This window comes from Syngnathoides biaculeatus, chromosome 5, assembly GCF_019802595.1.
Source record: "Syngnathoides biaculeatus isolate LvHL_M chromosome 5, ASM1980259v1, whole genome shotgun sequence".
NCBI lineage: Eukaryota > Metazoa > Chordata > Actinopteri > Syngnathiformes > Syngnathidae > Syngnathoides > Syngnathoides biaculeatus.
In genome coordinates, this window is record NC_084644.1 from 15322513 (window position 1) to 15345476 (window position 22964).

At 42.3% G+C, this 22964-nt stretch overlaps 1 protein-coding gene across 6 annotated transcripts; it reads right to left on the reverse strand.

The window, feature by feature from the left end:
• Positions 1-1265: 1265 nt before the first annotated feature.
• On the reverse strand, positions 1266-20987 carry tcaim (T cell activation inhibitor, mitochondrial). 6 transcript variants are annotated; one of them, XM_061820395.1, is made up of 12 exons: positions 20856-20938; positions 20739-20756; positions 17681-17782; positions 14975-15107; positions 12593-12743; positions 12252-12507; positions 6715-6837; positions 6015-6112; positions 2658-2749; positions 2341-2573; positions 2115-2246; positions 1266-1988 (listed from the first exon to the last, which is right to left on the reverse strand). In XM_061820395.1, exons 3-12 carry the CDS (start codon positions 17713-17715, stop codon positions 1763-1765), a joined length of 1479 nt encoding a protein of 492 aa, XP_061676379.1. In that variant the 5' UTR covers positions 17716-17782; positions 20739-20756; positions 20856-20938; the 3' UTR covers positions 1266-1762. The 6 variants fall into 6 exon arrangements, with proteins under 6 accessions (XP_061676379.1, XP_061676382.1, XP_061676380.1 ...); XM_061820398.1 differs by lacking the exon at positions 20739-20756 and having other exon boundaries at positions 20861-20987; XM_061820396.1 differs by lacking the exon at positions 20739-20756 and having other exon boundaries at positions 20856-20981.
• Positions 20988-22964: the final 1977 nt, after the last annotated feature.

Below are 22964 nucleotides of genomic sequence, written 5' to 3' on the forward strand. Positions count from 1 at the left end.
TAGAGTAAAGTTGGACTCAAAAGAACATTCAGTTACATCAAAGAAACATCAAACATGGCATTGAGGAAACGCTCCAAAGTATGGGAGTAAATTTGTTTTATTGGCAGACATCAAAACACTACTCGCATAACGGGGGGAACTCTGTGAACTCGTCACTCCGGAAGAGCAACAACAAAAACAGTCCGTGCGGAACCCCACACCCCAACTCGAGGTCCCGCGGTTGAATTATGTAAACACCCCTATGGTACCGTTTTTTTGCTACAGCTGTTCGGTTAAAACCAGTTATGAAAGTAAGCGGTTTTTTGCGATCCCTAGTGCGCATGCACTGCTAGTACCACTGCCTGAAGTTGATGCTTCACTATCTTGATATTTTAGAAACAGATTCATAGCAACGGAAGATGAGAGAGTCTTCGCCAAATCAGCGTGTCTCCTGTTTTTCCGGTGGGACTCCAGCGCTTTGACGCCCATCTTTTCAAGCTGGCAACTCTGCTTGCACAGATGGTAGTAAAACATGTGCCGATCTTTTGGATCTTGACGAACCCAGCTAACAAACTCCTTACTTTCAACCCAAGCTTCTTGAAAAATGCACTTCTCCGTGATACAAGTTGGATCGATGAAAGAACTACGCTACGTCGTAACGAAGACGAAGTGAAATGCCTACTCACGGAAACAAACAATGGAATATCGACAAGATGGCGACTAGTTGTCAACATGGTGACTTCCGTTGACAATTTCCGTCTGATTTGGACGCCAGACGGATCGCTATTTTTTTTAAATAAAAGATTAATTTATTTTTTGGGGAGAATTTTGGCGGTAGAGGTCCTCCCTTTGATTTTTTTTTAATTTTTTATTTAAGGCCTTTTTAGGGGCTTGACCGGTTTTTGCAGATTTTCAAGGACTTTTAGGAGCCCCTAAATGCACCTTCGAAAATTTAGGGTTTTTTAGGGACTTTTAGGGCCGCGTGCGACCCTGATAGCATTTGAAGTGCATGTTTTTTGTCAATTATCAATTGTCCCCACCAAAGCGACTGCCCTTGCGACGCAACCTCGGATATAGGAAGGAAAATGGATTTGACAATAGAAATGGTTGATGAGTAAAAGAAAAGGAGCTATAGGGTAGTCCCAAACAACAGATAAGTTGAAAATGGCAACTTTTCTTAATTTGTTTTTTGTACCGCTTATCTTAACGAGAGTCACATGGGTGCTAAAGCCTATCCCAGCTGACTCAGGGCGAGAGGCGGGCTACACCCTGAACTGGTCAACGACCAATAGCAAGCCAACTTTTATTTTGGTTAAAAACAAAATTCCACAAAAAAGTATAGATCACAGAGAACAATTCACTGTCATGTGTCCAAATAACCAAATAATAACTAAAAAGGACTGAGCAATGTGTAAGTACAAGTAGAACTGAGCTAACTGTGAAGTTTAAATTTACATGAACTACACTGACCCCCACCTGAATACAACCAATATCAGACCCCTTGCCAAGTCTTCATGTTCCACAACTACTGTTTTGCAGTAATGACCATTTTCTCAAAATTTACAGTTTAAATACAAACATGACTCCTCTTTTTGGTCTTCCTCAGCAAAAAAATGTGTCCTCTGAAATTATGTCAGTTACTGTATTAAATAGTTCCTAAATAAGTCATCATTCAGGTCATTGTAAATTGCCTGACCATTTGTTGAAAACCAACAGATGTAGGTTCACATTAATAAAGCACTACGCGAAAGGTGCTTTGTGGACTGACTAAACCATGTTGGATTCAACCTTTCCAGTCCCATGGAATAAAAAGTTCTCCATCCTGCATGACTGAGTAAAAGTGGGAAACACAAACATGGAGGCCCAGCATGAGGGGTGAACGCTGGTCCAACAACCTTTTACAACAAAGAATTATCTGGCTGGAGGTGACACTGGGCTCCTTGGAAAGACCTTGAAGAGAGAGACTCTGGAGACAGAGCTTCATCACAGCCTCCTCCTCTTCCTGCAGTCTGCACATACAGAGACAAGTTGAGCATTTACAACGTGAATGAAACTAAATGAGCGACACTCTTGTTTATATGGAACTGAAAATCATGCTGAGAGTTGATTCTATTATTTTGACCTTTATGACTTACAGTTTTCTATGTTGAGAGCGTTGTCTGGCACTGGGTGCGTGGCTCTGGAGGAAAGCCTGGAGCTTGAGCAGGTCACAATTGGTAGGTATGATGAAGTGACCCATCTCATGAAGGTCAGGACTACACCGGCCCCTGTGAATGATTTAAGAGACAAATCAGGTCTCCTTAATCAAGTACGTCCAAGCCAATCTAAACAAAGGTGAAAAAAAAAAATGAGACCGTGTACTTCTTCAGTATCATGTTGAGCCCCTCAAGGCTTCTGGGGTGTAGAGATAGCCTCTGTGATATCAGATTGTTATGGAAGGTGTTAAGGGTGTTATAGAGCTCTGCAATGGGCTCGACCAGTCCCAGCCTCTCTCCATGAACGACTTGCGTTCCACCCAGGAGAAGACTGATCCTCTCCTTGAGCCTCTCGGCCTGCTGATGCAGGACACGGAAGCTGGGAAGCTGCTCGAACAGCTGGAAGGTACACAAATGGAGCAGGTGAGGACTGTGAGGGAACCCAAACGTGGTCTCAAAGGAGAGGTACAGGAAGTGCATTACTTTGGTCCACTGATGATGAACATCCGTAGTTCCCAGCATGACATGCCCACAGGTGTTCATCCCCGATTGGTCAGCAAACACAACAGTGTGACCTGGAGATGAGCTTGTATGAGTTCATTAACTAATACGTGTTCATTTTATGGATTGAAATATCCCATTACACTACATTCCCTGAAAAATACTTAATATCCCTCAGATAAGGTTTATAATTGTCCTTAAAACCCAGACCCCTATGGAGATGAGGCATTTTTCATTCCTGTAATTACAAGGGACAGAAAGTTGGTCAAAGAGCTATGGGACAAAATAAAAAAGTAGAACATCCAACTTGGTGAGGATAAAATGTGAGTCTATCAAACCATTGTCTCCAGCTATCTCTGCGAGACTGGCTCTTTTTAATATCAGGTCACTTGGTAACAAATCAATGTTGATCATTACAACCTATGATCTGGACTATTTGTTATTAAATAAAACGTGGATAACAGAAAGTAACTGCAATACCACTTTAAATAAGGCAACACCAGCTAATTTTAATTTTATGAACAAATGAACAGAAAAAACCCAGTCGTATTTGCTGTTATTTTTAAGTCATTCTTTCAGTGTAAATAAATTATACTGGGTGATTTCAGCGCTTTTGAATTTCTGTTTTTACTTAAAGGTTATTGTTTTAATAATTTATAGACCGCCAAGATGCAATACAAAATTTATGGAGGATTTTTCAGAACTTCTGTCAGTTATTTATACTGACTAGAATTTTGTCATAACAGGGGACTTTAACATTCATGCTGACAATAACATGGAAAAAACATTTTAAGAACTTCATTCCATAGTAGACACATTTGACCTCTCCCAACATGTTCAGACTCCAACTCACGCTCAAGATCACATCTTAGACCAGGTCATCTCTAAGGATTATGAAATTCTATCAATTGACATTAACCATATGGTTATTTCTAACCATTTTTGTGTATTCCAAGAGTTCAGGCAACCTCTATGTTTATTAAGCAAAGGAACATAAATGGGAGTACAACAATCCTTCTCTACTTTGTGCTTCACCTATTACGGACTCAGAGCATCACGTTTTCTTTTCAACCCCACCCCCCCAAAAAAAAGCCAGATCATCTTACAGTACATACTATATTATGCGCATTGATACAACACGCATTGTTACAAGGTACATCCCCAGCACAACTTCGAACAATGAAGAGAAAAAAATTTGATTGGTTCCCGGGATGACATCGACCAATGAGAACACGAGTGGCTGTATTCCGTGAGCTGATTGGTCACGTATCATCGAAGCCTCAAACTGCACCTTCCCTTGTCCCACCCATTTCCTTGTTGTGCACGTTGTCTCATCCACGCAGTGGACTGGCTCGCATACAGTATGTACTGTATCTTAGTGTTGTAATTGTGATAACTTTTCTTTTCAAGCGATACATTTTTTTGGTTATGTAGTTACAATGCCACCTCAGCGTTGTGCCTCAGCGAAAGCTTGCTCTGCGGTGCCAGAGAGGTGGCGACTACTTGTGCACGTTTATCCTTTTCGAGATCCAGCAGGAGGAATCAACCACTTTGTGCAGCAAATAAATACGTGACTGTTATAATCTTAGTCTCAAATATTCAAAGTATAAATACTGTTTACATATTGTAATTATTCTGGTACTCAGATACACATACATGAGAATTCCTGGGTGTGTATGTGGGGTGGGCAGTGGTTGGGGTTCCTACTTCACTAGGATTACTAGCGAGTATGAGTTAGCTAGGAGAGGCTCCAGAACTACCGTGACCCTTGTGAGGATAGGCAGCTTGGAGAATGGACAGAACTTTTGTTATTAACCAAATAGTTATTTTCCACCAAAATTTGCTGGTAATTTCTTTAAAATCAGACAATCTGATTTTCAGCATTTTTTTCCTCATTTTGTCTCATAGTTGAGGTATACCCTTTGATGAAAATGACAGGACTCACATCTTCTAATGAGGTAGAACGCTAAACGGGCTTGTCTGCACGTGTTAATTCTAACGTTCTTATTTCAAAACGCTTACAATGTCTCAATTTCATTAAACGTGAAATGAATTTGATACTTTGGTCCGGAATAACATCCAGTAGATGCAGAGATTTGCTTATGCAGGCCACATGAAATGACATGATAGAAATGAACTGATACAGCGGGGCAGCTTTGGCCCTCGGGCCTGGAGTTTGAGCTGTTTGAGACTTGTGGCCTCAAAGGTAATTCACAATTGCCTCAAGATATTGCGCCAGTGTTTTGCGTCTTTGAAGTATGGTTTCTTTTCTGTTTTGATAAAGCCTTCTAATGGTGATGGTGCTAGTCTAAGTAAAACTTCGCATATTTTTAATATTTTAAAATTTTTAAAACTGAGCAGGTTTTCAAGGCTTTTTTTTGTCCAGGGACTCCGCAGGTTTAAGAAACGTTGCGCAAGTAAACAACCAGTAAGTGCAGTCAATGTGTGAAAGATTTATTGATTGCAGGGAGGTCAAGGCAGCACACTCAGTCACTGAAGCTCTTATTTGTGTAAAATTATAGTTTAATTTTAGTGGCAGAGATTTTTTATGGGACTCTTAAAAGACAGTAGAAACCAAAAGAACTCCCTTATATGTACTTAAATTGAGTGACAGTGGCTCTTTATTCTGCCAGAAAGATGTCAAGAGCATTTTTTGCAATTTTTATTTTCAAGAATACTTTTTTCCGATTATTTAGTCTGAGTATGGTGGCGCATCGGCCTCAGTCCTGAGGACCCAGGTTCAATCCCGGCACTCCCTGTGTGGAGTTCGCATGTTCTCACCGTGCCTGAATGGGTTTTCTCCATGCACTCTGGTTTCCTCCCACATCCCAAAAACATGCAACATTAATTGGACACTCTAATTTGCCCCTAGGTGTGATTGTGAGTGCGGCTGTTTATCTCTATGTGCCCTGCAATTGGGTGGCAACCAGTTCAGGATGTACCCTGCTTCCTGCCCGTTGACAGCTCCAGCATGCCCGCAACCCTTGTGAGGATAAGCGGCTAAGAAAATGGATGATGGATAGTGATTTAGTTACTTAACCAGGATCATCTGAAAGGACAAAAAAAAAAAAAAAAAAAAAAAAGGTGAGGAGGAATTTTTGGTTTAAGTCACTTTGTGTTTTTGGCCTGTCAGCATGGCATATCTCAACTTGACATCATGTTTAACACAATTGTACGTTAGTGTGAGATTCATAAATACAATAAAGACCTTAATACAGCACAACCTTTACATATCTTAGTAGCAGACATAGATGTGAATTTCAGCCCATGCTATGATGTCCATTGCGCAAACGGAAAAATATCAGTCAGCCTGGTCAGAGACCCAAGTACAGTTTTTACCTTGAAGGTTGAGCATTCCCTCTGGATTCTGCATTGACAGTCGATTGAGACTCTGAAGCTGAGAACACTTATGGGTCACTCCCCAACTGCGCTGCCACCTGCACATTAGAACCTCATGTTTACGGTAACACATACAAAATTTTTGGTAGTCTGATGACACTCATCAAAAAGCGAGATTGAATTTGTGGACGTCTCCTACAATATTTGGATTGCAAACCTGTTATTGTATTTTTTCGGCTTTTACAAATCAATTAAATCAAAATTTAATGATCTCCCAAGCTCCTCCATAATTACAGTACTGTATGTGTTTCGGTGGCTTCTACACTGCAGATCCAATCATGAAGTGGCTTCCCAGTTTCGTGTGTCTGACAAAAAAACATTTTCCTTAAAAAAAAAAAATGGCACTATCTTGAAAATCCAGATTTCAACTTGAAACAGAACATCATTAATGTACTTCAAATCAACATTCTGTTTCTTTAATACCAAATCTCTGTCAATGTAGTCATTCATGAGTTTTACCCAAGCAAATCACAAGTCAGAAAAATGCTGACTCAAGTCTAACTTCAGTCATGTGGCTCAAGTCCCAAACATTTCACAATGTAGTTATCAATTTAAAAAGTTTTTAGCAGTCAAAAGATCTTTGATGTTTTCATGTGTTTGCTGGAGCTACAGTTACACAGAAATGACGAGTGTACAGTACCTGATGTCAGCCAGGTCAAACTTGTGGCACAGTTCCCTCTTCAACCGTTTGAGTTCTTCTCTCCGAGGAAGACTATTATGGAGCTTCTTTGTAGCCTCTGATTCATTGTTTTGAAGCCACATGCTGACAAAGAAAAGATGAATATACATTCATATTATTGCCTTTTTGATTGAAGTTTCTGCTAAAACGCTCAATGCCGCTAGTCAGTCACCAATATAGAGTTGTCTTGGTTTCTCCTCATTGCATGTTGAGCCCATAATCTAAATAAGAGTGTGAGAGCAGGCAATCCCCCACTAAGACAGCATGAATTGTATTTTTTTAAGATCATCTCAGCTGCCAAATGTCAATATCACCAAACTACAGAATCACAGTTGTCATTTGGTATGAGAATCTATGTATGTGAGGAATATCCCCCAAACCTCACAGCGTCAACAATTTCAAAGAGCTGTTGTACAGTAAGTAAGCTGCCAAATTTACGAACAGTGAAGTTACAAACACAATGGGAAGCCCAACATTGACCAATTCTCAAATGTTTCAACAGGTGAAACTATATACTGTGCTATGGTCTTATTTACAATGAGGAGAAACCAAAAATAAAATGCATGAGCGCCCTTGGACAAATTGTTCAGACCTCAAAAGGCTCCACAGATGTTGAAGAACCCCACAAAGGAAAAAAGTTTTACTATCAAACTTCTTCTTTTCCTTTCGGCTTGTCCCGTTAGGGGTTGCCACGACGTGTCATCTTTTTCCATCTAAACCTATCTCTTGCATCTTCCTTTCCAACACCCACTGTCCTCATGTCCTCCCTCACAACATCCATCATCTTTTCTTTGGTCTTCCTCTCACTCTTTTGCCTGGCAGCTCCATCTTCAGCACCCTTCTACCTTTCTTACTCACTCTTTAACCTCTGGACATGTCCAAACCATTGAAGTCTGCTCTCTCGAACCTTGTCTCCAAAACATTCAACTTTGGCTGTTCTATACACTTCGGCCTTCATCCTAGCAGAGACTCTTCTGTCACATAGACCACCAGACCCCTTCCGCCAGCTGTTCCACCCTGCTTGGACCAGTTTTTTCACTTCCTTACCACACTCACCATTGTTTTGTATTGTTGACCCCAACTATTTGAAGTCGTCTACCCTCACTATCTCTTCTCCCTGGAGCTTCATTCTTTCCCTCCGCCCCTCTCATTCATGCACATATATTCTGTTTTACTTCAGCTAATCTTCATTCTTCTCCTTTCCAGTGCGTGCCTCCATCTTTCTAATTGTTCCTCCAGTTGCTTCCTGCTTTCACTGCAGATCAAAATATCATCTGCGAACATCATGGTCCATGGGGATTCCAGTCTAACCTCATCTGTCACCCTATCCAGTACGACAGTAAATGGGAAGGGGCTCAAAGCGGATCCCTGATGCAGTCCTACCTCCACCTTAAATTCTTCTGTCACATCTACGCGACATCTCACCACTGTTTTGTTGCTCTAATTCATGTCCTGTACTATATTTCTCCGCCACACCACACTTGCGCATGCAGTACCACAGTTCCTCTCTTGGTACTCATAGGCTAGTCCTAGGCTTTCTCTTGGTCTACAAATACACAATGTAGCTCCTTCTGACCTTCTCTGTACTTTTCCAAGAGCATCCTCAAGGCAAATAATGTATCTGTGGTACTCTTTCTAGGCATGAAACCATACTGTTGCTCGCAGATACTTACTTATGTCCTCAGTCTAGCCTCCACTACTCTTTCCCCTAACTTAAGTGTGTGCCTCATCAACTTTATCACTCTATAGTTTCCACAGCTCTGAACATCGTCTTTGTTCTTAAAAATGGGGACTAGCACACTTTTCCCCCATTCTTCTGGCATCTTCTTGCCCGCTAGTATTCTATTGAATAAGTTGGTCAAAAAGTCCAGAGCCACCTCTCCAAATTGCTTCCATACCTCAGCAGGTATGTCATCAGGACCAACCACCTTTTTATTTTTCATTCTTTGGAGTCCCTTTCTCACTTCCCCCTTACTAATCATTGCCACTTCTACTCTTCCTTCTCTCTCACTTTCTCCATTCATCAACTTCTTGAAGTACTGTTTCCATGTACCTTAGCACACTACAGGCACCAGTCAACATATTTCCATCGCTATCCTTATTCACCTTGACTTGCTGCACTTCCTTCCCATCTCTATCCCTCTGTCTGGCCAACCTATAGAGATCCTTTTCTCCTTCTTTCGTATCCAACCTGGTGTACCTGTCGTCATATGCCTCTTGTTTAGCCTTCGTCACATTTCCCCTACCTCGCATCTCAATGTATTCCTTTCGCCTCTCCTCAGTCCTCTCCGTGCCCCACTTCTTCTTTACGAATCTCTTTCCTTGGATGACTTCCTGCATTTTGGGGTTCCATCACCAAGTCTCCTTCTCCCCTTTCCTACCAGAAGACACCCCAAGTACTCTCCTGCCTGCCTCTCTGATCACTTTGGCAGTAGTATTCCAGTCTTCTGGGAGCTCTTCCTGTCCATCTAGAGCAGGGGTGCTCAATGCGTCTTGGTCGATCGCGGGACAGTGTGCCCCCAAAAATAAATAAATAAATAACACGTCATCCAATGCTCCCTCTAAACTGCGCACGTGCGCAATTGTGCACCGCTGATACAGTCTCATAGCAGATATTCTGCGTTACGCCCAAAAAAAAAAAATCCAATGCAAATTGAAAGTATAATATACAGCTATTCAGTTTGTGGCATTTTGCAATGTCATTCAATGAGTGAGGGATCACTGGTTGTTTCATCTAATGGCACAATACACATACGTACTGTAAAGGCTCCGTCACGCCATGACGTTCTGGTCAACGTTCTCTGAACATTTCAATCGTTCTATTTTTCAGCGTTCTCAAATGAGGATGACACATCTGGCGTGTGATTAACGTGTGTCTAACGCATGACTAACGTGTTTCTAACGCACAAGAAGCGTGTAACAGCGACCAAATAAGATACTCCTAAAAACTATTAGCGTGTGCTAACGTGTCACTGGCGCGTGACGAGCGATTTGTCAACGTTAGCCGAGCGTGTTGAGCGTGTGATTAACGGGAGAATAACGACAGAATAGTGTTTTGCTGGCGTGTAATTTTTACAGTGGAACGGGAAAGAAAACGTCTGAAATTTCAGTCACTTCAGTTGTTCTCGTGAGTTTCAACAGTTATCATCATGCCGCCTACACGAAAAAAAGGTGGGGCGCGGACTTCAGCAACTAGCGGTGCAAGTAAGAATGCAAAGCCTCTTTCACTAGCAATGTCTTTGGAGGAAAAAGAACACCAGGAGGAAGAGCACGTCCGAGAAGTAACGCACCACATGACACCCCCTGGAGACCCTCCACCATGAAAACCCCAGTGATGACGGTCCGACGGTAGCAAACGGTAAGTAACAACCAAGTAATGCTAGAGTAACGACTGACTAACGATAGCCAAACGCGTGCAACGCTCAGCGACCGTTAGTAAAACGTTCCACGAACGTTCTTGAACGTTCTGCAGCGTTTAAAATTAAACGTTGATGAACGCTGGTCTCGGTGAGAAGTTTTGTGCATGTTCAAAACTTTTTTTCCGGACCGGCATTCTCCGCCGATTCCCAGCGATCATTGTCGTTCACTAGCGTTCAAACAACGCTCTTCTGCTGCTATCCCGGCGCCATGGGTTTCCTCAAACGCTATAGAACGCTGACCAGAACGTCATGGTGTGATGGGGTCTTAAAAAATAAAAAGAAGCCACTGGTTTCTTTTAGACAGCACAAAGAACTTTCTCTAACGACCACTGCTCCGCCACACTCTCTTTTTCCTAGTTTACCTTACACCTGCACCGCCCCTCCCCCCACTCTTAAAGACATACACATAATAACAAATGTTACAGTTTTTACGCAGCCCATCAATGTGTTTTATAATGACAGCATCCACCACCGCTGTGTCTGGGCAACGTAGAGCAAAGACGAGCTAGACATGCTGCTTATGTTTACTTTCACTATTAATGGAGAAAGTTAAAAAAGAAATCTTGTTCTTTTAAGATGCAATGACTGTTGGGGAATCGAAGAAAAAGTGGTTAAACTGGACAAGATTTTCTCTTTTCCGAGTGGGTAAAGTCTCGTCTGAAGCCAAAGTACAAAGTGCAGGATGAGATGATGTTTAATTTTCAAATTCCACCTTGGCACAGCCTGATCCAGGATGAAAGCACAGACAATACAGTGCACAAAAGCTAATTCTGTATTTTAAATGTAGGAGGCAACATAATATTAACCATAAAACGGCACAATATATCAACCTTTCTCCTAATCATCATTCAACTAACTCCTGCGCTTTTCCTGTCATACTCCCAACAGTCAAAGTCCCTACACACAGTTGTAGAGTCTATGCATTTCTCTTTTTCTGCAGACTAAACCGCTTTCCTCTTCTTTTTTTGTCTTCGACCCACATTATCTGAATTTCTACCTACGCCTTGCAGATTAACAGTTCCAGGGGTGGGTGTTGTTAGCCTGGGCCACGACCTATTTGATATGAAATTCGTTTGAACGCTCATATATGTTTGGTACAGTTTTTACGCCGGATGCCCTTCCTGACGCCCCCATTGAGCTGCAGACAGTCAAATAAAAGCAATCAAATAAAGTCAGCACAAAAGGTACACAATTCACATACTACCTAGGCTATGTTAAAGTTAAAAGGGTATGTGGGTAAGTAAAGTTCAAGTAGGAAACAATAAATGATATGGAGATAAAGGATATGGAGATGTAAGAGATTCAAACCACAATGGCTTCCAGTCTAGTAGTTGAAGGTTAGTTCACTTGTGCAGTTTCCTATAAATCCTCATGGTTCTCCTTGTACAAAGGTTGTGTAGGTTGTACAAGTTATGTAGTTACATTTGATGTTTCTTCAACAGCAACGATTTGATCAGAAACGTGTCTCGTTGTTAGTGAGCTAGGCTATACTAAGGTCGGCTGAGCAGCTTCAACACGAACGATACGGCTCAAATTTGGGTACTAAGATTACACAGATGATAATTTTAGTCCACTGAAATCGTTACCAGGGGCGTCCCACGTCGAGGATTCACAACATTCGGTCCAAATTCAGCAGGATTTAATGAAGTACGATCGGGAGACAAATAATCACTGTCTGCCAACGCTAATTTGAGCATCCAAAAAAACTCAAAGCAACTCTGCTTTTCTTTTCTCATTGGCATGAAAGTGTTTTAGACAGTGCTGCATGGCAATAGTTTTTAAGTGGCAGACGGAAAAACTATGAATGGAGAAATGGGGTGGGTCATTTCAATTAGCCAAACTCTGATAAAATTTAGAACAGCTCACTAACAGACACGTTTGTGGAAATAGCCAGCTAACAAAATACTTCAGTGGTTCTTTAATTTTACACTTGATGGGTGGACAGGAAGTCAACAGATACAATTATCTGTGTACCATCAACTAAAACCAAAATAATGTACCAAAATAAAACCAACTGCCCATAAAAAAAAAATCCCCTTTGAGTCTCCATCGCAAAGTGTCAGTCCACTGTTTACTAACTTGAGAGTAGGCTCCACTCTTGTGGCCTGCTGGAGCTCCTCCTCGGGGTCTCTGCAGCCAGTGAAGGTGTAGTAGTTCTTATCCCACTTGATGGGTCTGTAGAAAGGAATGGTGGCTTCAGCAGGACTTTGGGAAGCTTGAGTCACGCCTTTAAATCCCTTCATGTGTTCCATGGGCAGACTGCAGGACTTTAACACATTCGTCACTGTGCTCAGGATATCATTCGTGTGCAGGACAAAGCTCACCGAACGAAAACCTTAAAACAAGTAAGAATGTTTAAAGCTTGTATAGTAACACAACAGATGGATAGCATGTGCAATTTTACTTTATGAAACCTGTACCTGAAGTAAGGAGCTCTTGCTGCATGTCACCGCTATCCTTTGTGTCTCTCACATAAAAGGTGAGTTTCAATGGCTGAACTGAACGTGGGCCACTTTTCTGGAGATTTTCCAAGTAGCCATTCAACCTCTTTAAGGAATTTTCATTCACTTCCTGCAAAACATATCAAAGCCATAAACACCTCAGGTAACAATGCCATGAAAATGTATGGCCCCCCTTTTGAAATTCTTATATTTTTGTACAGTTCCCCCACTTTGTTTAAGATCAAAGGTAAACAGACAAATATAACTCGAGCGGTTCAGAAAATGAATGAATGAGTTTAAAACAATGTTTTTCAGTGGTGATTTCATTTACTATGGGAAAAAACTACTCAGTTACCTCGACCTGTGAAAATGTAAATACCCCTTTGTTGAATTATTAATTAATTGTGGTTAATCACAATTTTTACTTAATTTTCACTGATACACTCAAGCCTGATTACATCAAGAGCTTTTCAATGAATAAATCACTGAAGCAGAATCTGTCATGAGCTCAAGCTCAAGTGTTCTTGGATCATGCAGAAGGACAAGGATGTGAAACATACCATAAACTCCACCTCTGAATGGCTCAAAAAAAAAAAAAAAAGCTTTTGGAGTGGCCAAGTCAAAGTCTGGATTTGAATACAATTGAGATGCTAAGGTGTGACCTTAAATGGCCAGTTCATGCTCAAAACCACTCCAATATGGCAGAGTTGAAACAATTCTGCAAAGAAGAGTGGGACAAATTCCTCCAGAGGGATGTGAAAGACTCACCACCAATTATCGGAAACGTGTGATTTCAGTTATTACTGGCAAGGGTGGCACAACCCATGACTGGGTTCCGAGGGCAATTACTTTTCAAAAAGGTTTGGATTTTTTTTTTTTTTTTGTGCCTTAATACATTGAATTGTCATTTGAAAACTCCATTTTGTAATTCTTTGTGTTGTTTCTGAGTGGTATTTAAATTGGTTTCATGATTTGAAAACCTGTGTGATAGATATCCCCCCCCCCCCAAAAAAAAGAAATCAGGAAGTGGGTGAATACTTTTTCATGGCACTGTAAATGTAGCACAACATTTAAGAAAAAGATCATCATCCTAAGAGTCTAACATGGTGGTGGTAATGTGATGGTCTTGGGGTGCTTAACATTTTCAACAATTTAATATCCTGAAGGATAATGCTCAGTCATGGGTTTGTGACCTCAAGCTGATGTTGAATTGAGTTCTACAGCAGAATAATGATCCAAAACACACCAGCAATTCAACTTCTGAATGGATTCAAAAACAAAATTAAGCTTTTGCAGTGTCCTTGTCAAGTCAAGATTTGAATGCAGTGGGCTGACAGAAAAATGCTCGAAAACACTCTGTTTTTGTTTAATTCAAACAATTCTGTTGTTCATCTCCCGTAGCAAGTGACACAGTGTCTTCTCAATGGCGACTGTCCCAGTGTGACAGCGGTAAATGACGTAGCAGGCAATATGGGTACCACTTGGATGTCGGGTGAGACTTCCGCAACTTTCTGAATGAATGACATGCTCTCCGCTCATATTTATTTTTTCGTATAGACATTGAAGTGAGTAATCCATCAATTTTCTTTGCCGCTTATCCTCACGAGGGTCGCGGGGAATGCTGGAACCTATCCCAGCTGTCAATGGGCAGGAGGGAGGGTACACCCTGAACTGGTTGCCAGCCAATCGCAGGTCACATGGAGACAAACAACTGCACTCACAATCACACATAGGGGTAATTTAGAGTGTCCAATTAATGTCAAATGTTTTTGGGATGTGGGATGAAACTGCACTGCCTGGAGAAAACCCACGCAGGCACGGGGAGAACATGCAAACTCCACATAGGTGGGGCCAGAATCGAACACGGGTCCTCAGAACTGTGAGGCCAACGCTTTACCAGCAGACCCACTGTGCCGTGAAGTGAATAATATTATACATAATTTTCATAACAATATCTATTTGACAATGTATATAGTGGAACTTTAAATTGGATAATTTGGGAAATACAGTCAAATGAACATTTTCATGAGAATTAATTGTAAATTGAGAGTAATTTCATGTAAAGCTACAGTAAAATATTTAAGATCACATCTGATGAAGCAAATGAGTGCTAATGGTCTTATTTCCAAAGAAGAAATTAATGTAGTGTTTTTTATTTGCACAATAAATTAAGATTAAATTAAAACCTAGACCAATTTTCTAGCAATTGTTTCTTCAAAGTTGGAGAATAGCTGAATTAGATAATCAAGATTAAACCTTAAATTACACAGGGGCACATATACGTAAATCCATTCAGTAAATCACTATGAATTTGTTGCATAATCAAAGGAAGCAAAAATTGCAAACGTTTGAATGACTTACCCGTTCCCTGGGATATTGACCAAAGAAGTCAGGATGGACTGCAAAGTAAAATGGCCTCAGAGCATTGACAGCATCTGCTCCAGACAGAGCTCTCTGCAGGAATAAATTTGTTGCTAAATGTTTTCTTTCTAGTCTACAGAGGAGAAAAAAAGATGTACAGAACAATGTTTTCAACAAGTGGCATACAAATATCCATCCCATCCATTATCTGAACCACTTATCCTTACAAGGGCCACGGGGAGTGCTGGAGCCTATCCCAGCTATTTTCGGGCAGGAGGCGGGGTACACCCCAAACTGGTTGCCAGCCAATCGCAGGGCACATAGAGACAAACACTAGGTGGCATTCACAGTCACACTTAGGGGTAATTTAGACTCTCCAATTAATGCATGTTTTTGTGATGTGGGAGGAAACCAGAGAGTCCTGAGAAAACCCACACAGGCATGGGTAGAACATACAGTTTCTCAAATAACTTTGTATCCTACATTATCACAAGAACCATACAAATAATGGATGGTTACTGTGTATTTAGTTTTAAAGTATTAAAAAGGATTAAAAGTGATTTAAAATGTTGCTACAGTACTGTGAAAAAGTATTTGCCCCCTCCCCGATTTTTTTTTTTTTTTGCCTAGCAATCACACACAAAGGTTTCATCATCCATCCATCCATCCATTTCCTGAGCCGCTTATCCTCCCAAAAATTGTGGGAGTGCTGGAGCCTATCCCAACTATCATTGGGCAGAAGGCGGGGTACACCCTGAACTGGTTGCCAGCCAATCGAAGGGCACATAGAGAGACAACATTCGCACTAAGAATCACACCAAGGGGCAATTTAGAGTGTCCAATTAATGTTGTATGTTTTTGGGGTGTGGGAGGGAACCGGAGTGCTTGGAGAAAACCCACGCAGGCACGGGGAACACAAGCAAACTCCACACTGGAGGGCCGGGATTTGAACCCCGGTCCTCAAAACTGTGAGGCCAAGGCTCTAGTTAGTTGCGTCACTGTGCCGCCGGTTTCAAATCCTCAAATCAATTTTAATATCACTCAGAGGAAAGAAATACAAAATGCAGTTTTCAAATGACAAATTTATTAAGGCACAAAAAAATCCAAACCTTTCTGACCCTCTGTGAAAGTAACTGCCCCCTGAATCTAATAACCAAGTGTTCGCGAAAATTGGTGATGAGTCTTTCACATCACTATGGAGGAATTTTGTCTCACTCTCCTTTGCAAACTTGTTTCAACTCCACCATATTGGACAGGTTTCTAGCATGAACTGCCCGTTTAATGTCACACAACAGCGTTTCAATTGGATTTAAATCCAGACGTTGACTTGGCCACCCCAATAATTCCATTTATTTATTTTTTTGTTTGAGCCATTCATACGTGGACTTCCTGGTCTGTTTCACATCCTTGTCCTGCTGCATGATCCAAGATCACTTGAGTTTAAGGCCATGAACTGATGACCAGATATTCTCCAGGATTTTCTGGTACAAAGCAGAATTTATTTTTCCATAATTTACAGTATGTTGTCCTGGTCCTGAGGTAGCAAAGCAGCCCCAGACCATCACAATGCTACAAACATCATTCTTCACAGTTGGCATGTTCTTTTTATAAAAGGCTGTGCCAATTTTATGCCGCACACCTTCCAAAAAAATTCAATTTTTGACTTGTTAGTCCACACAATGTTTCTTCTTAAGTCTTCATGTTTTTTGGCAAATGTGAGAGGAGCCTTTGTATTTATTGCTGACAGCTCGTGGTTTTGCCTGAAGATTCTCCCATGGGTGCCATTTTTGGCTAGTGTCTTTCTTATGGTAGAGTCTGGAACACTGACCTTAAACTGAGCCCAGCGAGGCCTGCAGGTCTTTAGATGTTGTTCGAGATTCTCCTCCTGGTTGAGTCATCGTTGTACTCTTGGGAGTAATTTTAGTTGGTCCTCCACTCCTGCGAGTTTGCTACTGTTCTGTTTTCTCCATTTGTGGATAATGGCTCTGAGTTGTTCAGCGGAGCCCCAAAGCCTTGGAAATTGCTCTGTAACCTTTTCCAAACTTCTGGGATTTCAATTACTTTTTTCTTCATTTCTTTTGATCGTGGCATGATGCATTGGTTGGTGAGATTTTGTACCCCACTTTACATTCTCTAACAGAGGTTAAGTGATTTCTTCATTCAGCTACAACACATTTATTCAATAGAACTCACCTTTCCTAAATTTGTGGTTAGTCATAGGGACTTTGTGATTTAACATGGGCAGGAGGGGGCAGTTATTTTTTCACGGAGGGTCAGAAAGGTTTAAAAAAAAAATTGTCATTCAAAAACAGAATTTTGTATTTGCTTGGGTTGTCTCTGAGTGATATTAAAATTGGTTTGATGATTTGAAACATTTGGTGTATTCAATAAGCAAAAACACAGAAATCAGAAGGAGGTAAATACTTTTTCTAGGCACAGTCAGTCTGAAGAAAATACATGAATTCAAGAGTTCAATGGTACATGGCAATCCATGCATCGGTGAAACCTCTTACAGTTAAGATCAAAGTTGAGAATCAAATCTTTTTATTTCAAAGCCGTACAAGTTTATACAATGTACCTGTATTTTTTTACATAATTGTAGTTCCTGGTGCTTTGAAGTGAAAAGCCACCCTAACCTTTTCCCTACCCTTATTAGCATTTTTGTTCTAGTGTGACAGCTGAGTAGTTGACCACACTCAGCGCTACCTGATGGTACAGCGAAGGAGACAGTGGAGAGACATGGCTGATGCTGTGCTTTGCACAGATGAACTTCAGCTCATGACTTCAGCAATCGCTCCATCAACAATCCTGCCATCAGAAGTGACAATAAGTTGAATATTAGAAATCAACATAGCACTGTTCAAACTCTAGGTTTCTGTTATATAAAAAAAAAAATAAGAGCATTTATTCATTCCTTTTCCATCCTGCTTTTCCACACCAGAATCACGAGTGTGCTGGAGCCTATCCCAGCTATTTTGGAACATCCTTAACTGGTCATCAGCCAATTGCAAGCCACATACAAACAACTTACCATTCAGACTCACATTCACAATATGGGGAATTTAGTCTGAAATTGAAACGTTTCTCATTATTAATGTGGGTAATGACCTGGAACATCAAATGGGGGGGCGGGGGAAATAAAAAAGTAATTTGGTTGCACAAGTGTGCACAACTAGGGATTGTGGCACTGCTAAGTCATCACACGCTGACCACTTAAAGTGCCTTTGATGAAACCCAAATAAATTTGAGGTACTGCATTGTTGTAGTCTTTTCATACATTTTTGTAGTAACATCTTACAGCACAAGCCATGGTCCCCAGAAATTCTCCACAGCATTAGAGGAATCTTATTGTTCAGACAGCCAAGAAGCTGACCCTGACATTGAAGGAAATGCAGAAATTTCTTGCAATTAGGATTTATTTAGGTCACAAGGGTGGCCAACCCGCGGTTCTCTAGCCACATGTGGGTCTTTGCCTCTTTTTGTGCAACTCTCGTGAAGGCACAAAAACATGTTGAAGTTCTGTTTTTGTGCATGGGCGCGCTTTGCTGCAGTTCATTACAATAGTTGTGAGCGAGCATTGCTTGAGTTTAAAACGGTTGTTACGGGTATTGTGAAAACAAGCTCAGTGTGTGTGTGCATAGTGTATCACTATCTGTGTGAGGCGGGACTGCGTAGCAGGAGGGTGAGAAGGAAAAAAAATGTGATGCCGACCGGGGAAGAGTGCCTTTACTGTCCATCCAGATCAGCTGTGCAATGAGAGAAGGAAGAGTTAACTCTGAGCAGGACAACCTCGACACAGAGAATACGTCTCCCTTGCGTCTCCCAACCAGGGTCACGTGACCCCAGCAGTAAAGGTTAGCACAATATTTTCGCAAAACTGAGATGTGCACTGAATGAAAATGGCATGAGTTTCCCAGTAGGATGGTGATCTTTGGAGAAAATAATTTGTCAATTTCACTCTCAAAATGCCAGGTAAAAAGTGAACAGTGAAACAAAAATATGTGGATGAACAGAGGATGTTTTTACCTGAGCAAAAGAGCTCTTTTTTGTTGTTGTTGAGCGCAACAGCAACTCACTTTCTGCCTTTTCTGTCTGAAGTCTATTGCATTTCACAGCTTATAATCTTTACTTGAGCTCACACTACGCTAACATCAACCTGGAATTTCCAAAAGGGACTAACTTCCCAGTCACAAGTTTGTCACTTTGAAAAATCACACAGAAAAGCAGATGCATTTTTTTTTTAAATAATGAAGCATCCAGAGACGAATGCTTGGATCATTTCAAGTTGCTTGCAGCATTTGAAGGGCCAAAGACCCATACATTGAAGGGTAATTCATTAAAAACTGCCTTGGTGATGTCGCTGAAATGTTGTGTCCTGAAAACAAAAATCTTACAAGGGTATCAGACCTCAACTGTCCCGCAACACTGTTGAACAAAGAATATCGTTCATTAGCATAGCTACTGATTCACAGTTGCGCTCAGACCTCCAATCATGTGAGTATTTTAGTGTTGCATTCGATGAGAGTTGTGACATACAAGACAGGACTTGGTCGAACTGGTAGTTTGCCTGGGTGAGAAAGAGGATGCAATTTTTATCATTTTTAATTACTGGCCTGTTGTCCTGGTACTCTGTAGGAGTCAATTTTTCTTGTTAACATGTTGTTCATGAATCTGACTGAGCAAAGGTAAGTGTGTGAGGAGGGAATGATATCCATGTATATGTTGTGGCTCTCTGCCGTAACGCAGTAAAATATTTGGGTCTTCCTCTCTGACTGGATGGCCACCCTGACCACCTATAATATACCAAACTTTGGTATATGGTATATTATATGTATGTGCCAGCAAGCTCCTGTCTTCTCCATATATTTCACTTACGGATTAGCGTGGCAAGGCTGGAACTGTAGAAAAACATTCAAGACCAACAACACATTCCAAATATGAAGTCACCTAAAGTCTTCCAAATGCATGTGGTGAAATGTGTTAGGTGCAAAGAAACTAAAGTTGAAATTTATGGCCCTTTATATGGTGCGCACACAGATGCCCATCACCAGGACATTATAAATGCAATGGAGAATGGTAGTGGTAAAATTTTGCTTAGGGGCTGTTTTTCTTCATTAGAATGGAATTATGAACAACTCCAAATAGCAGTCAGTGTGTGACCACACAAAACCTAGAAGAAAAAGGCACAATGACTGTATAGTAACCCCCCCAACTACTAAAGCCACTTTTGTCCTGCTAGCATGCAATTAGCCTGTCTACAAAACTAATATCCTGCACAACTAACATTAGTCTCCTGGACCCTAAAAGTGGCAACAAATGTCCACGAGTAGTTTTGCCTTACTGGTAACAAACGGCTTGCCTTCTTAATTGTTGCAAAGTGCTCCGACTAACTAGTGTGCAAAAACACTATATAAAATAGGAAGAATGACGTTGGCCAAATAATAATAATAATAATGATGATAAAATACTCGTGTAAAGTCACAGTCGTTCTACTAATACGCTTCAAATGGCAAAAAGTATGTTTAGCAATCATGGTATCGACAAGCCAAGGTGACATAAATGCGTAGATAAGTTTGATATAAACGTTATCTTCCTAAACATTCTGACAATACATGCCATGTCCAATAGTACACTAGCAAAAACAACGTTACGTAATAAGTGCAAGGTCATTCCTGTTGTTTGCTGTGTTACCGAAATAAATGCCTAGAATAAATCATACCTCCAGTATCATGGTTCAATAAAACGCCTAGCTGCAAGAACGTACCATTTCCTTCTGTTGTTCCTAAAGAAGACACATTTAATGGTGCTCGTAGTATACTTGCAACTGACAGTTTAGGAGGAAAGTAATGTTCTGTTGTTATAGCAGCAGATAGGAGCTTGCCTTGCCTGGTGCTCCTGTTAGCTTAGCTTAGGTGCCTGCTTGGTTGGTCCCTCAGCCTTCTTCTTCTTCTACGGTGAAATATTTGCCCAGTACTGCCATCAGTGAAACTGAAGAAACGCTTTAGTAGAGTACTGTATCATGTACTGTATAGCGGGTATGCATACATGATACAGGACTGCACTGTGCTGATGTTTCTGTAGACAAGTAAAAAGTATTCCACTTACTTTTTTTTTGTTTTATTTACTTAACAGTTAGCGGCACAATGGGGCAGCTTGAAAGCGTTGGTGGAAATACTACTGGCTTTTGTACGTCCATAAGAGATTGTGGTGGTCTACATAATTCACCTACGGGACCTCGAGTTAGGTTACGAGTTTTTCTCACGGACGTTATTGTTGGTTACTCCTCCGGTGTTAGGGTGTTAAGAGCATTCCCACCGTAATGGGTTCACTCTCAATGTCTGCAATAAAATGAGGTTTGCTCCTGTGTTCAACACTCCACCTCCGACTCCTTTTCTTCTGCGCTACACTGGTGACCCCAACGTCAGTCCCGGCGTTTCCGAGAGAACGCGGGCACGGGGGTGGCATCCAGCAGGGGTCCCATCGCCACCGGTCTGTGCTACTTCCACACCCGTTTTGGCGCAAAAGCGAAGAGGTGCCGCGCCCCTTGCAACTGCGATGCATCGGGAAACGTCAAAGCCCGCGCTCCGTAGCGGCTGTGAGCGTGGGCGCAAAGAGCCGACTGCTGTTCGTCAAGGACACCCTTCCCGGGCGCAAATTCCTTTGTGACACCGGCCCCCAGAGGAGCGTCCTGACTGCCACTGGGGAGGACGCGGGTGGCGGGACTCAGGGGCCACCCCTATCTGCTCTTATAGCATAAAGACTGTGGACTTGTGTTTCGGGGGTCAGCGCTTCACATGCGACTTTGTCACTGCTGACGTTTTGTTCCCTCTCCTCAGCGCTGATTTTTTTTGTGCCCTTGTGCTGCTGGTGGACGTTAAGAAGGGTCGTCTGGTGGACACACTGACTTTCTCCACGGTTGCCTGTGTAGTACGCAATGAGGCAACTTGTGGCAGTCTCTCCAGTTCACTCTCAGATGGCACCAAGTATCAGCTCCACCTTGGTGAGTTCCCTGGCTTGACGTGGCCCACTTTCTCCTCTGCCGCTACTAAACATGGGGTCGAGCACCACATCGAGACCAAGGGGCCCCCGATTCACATTAGAGCCCGACAGCTCGACCCCGAGAAGCTATCAGTCGCTAAGTCCGAGTTTGCCAACATGGAGCGCCTGGGCATTGTCTGCCACTCGGATAGCCCATGGGCCTTGCCGCTACACTTCATCCCTAGACCAGAGGGCGGGTGCAACCCTGTCACCCACATTCAGAACTTCTCGGCCCACCTGGCAGGCAAAAGCCTGTTCTCCAAGGTCGGCCTGGTGCAGGTCCCCGTGCACCCCTCAGACATTCCCAAGACGGCTGTAGTCACACTGTTTGGCCTGTTCGAGTTTCTGAGGATGCCGTTTGGACTAAAAAACGCGGCCCAGTCTTTCCAACGGTTAATGGATTTGGTGCTCAAAGACTTATCCTTTGTGTTCGTCTATCTGGACGACATCCTCGTCGCCAGCTCCTCGGAGGAAGAACATATAAGGCACCCCCGGGACCTCTTTGTGAGACTCAAGCAGCATGGCCTGATCGTCAACCCGGTGAAGTGTGTTTTCGGGGTGCCCTCCATCCAGTTCCTCGGGAATCTCATCAACAAAAACAGCGCCGCCCCCCTTCCGTCAAAGGTGGAGGCTGTCTCTGCTTTTCCCCAACCTCGCTCGGCTCGGGGGCTCCAAGAGTTTCGGGGGATGGTGACTTTCTATCACCGGTTCATCCGCCGGGCAGCCCACACCATGCGCCCGCTCTATGAGGCTCTTAAGGGCAAGGCCTCCAACCAGGACATTGAATGGACGGCCGAGAGGGTCGAAGCCTTCGAGGCCACGAAGGCCGCGCTGAGTCGGGCCACTATGCTGGCCCACCCGTCCCCCGGGGACCCCGTCGCTCTCACTACCGACGTGTCGGACTACACCGTTGGGGCTGTATTCGAACAGTGGGTCGGCGGCGCCTGGGTTA

Coding starts and splice junctions, on each gene's coding strand:
- tcaim (XM_061820398.1), bottom strand. CDS start 17,715: ATGTCTCTCCACTGTCTCCTTCGCTGTACCATCAG. Junction 2,750..6,014: donor GGGAATGCTCAACCTTCAAG/GTAAAAACTGTA, acceptor GCTCATCTCCAG/GTCACACTGTTGTGTTTGCT. Junction 2,247..2,340: donor CTCAACATGATACTGAAGAA/GTACACGGTCTC, acceptor AATCATTCACAG/GGGCCGGTGTAGTCCTGACC.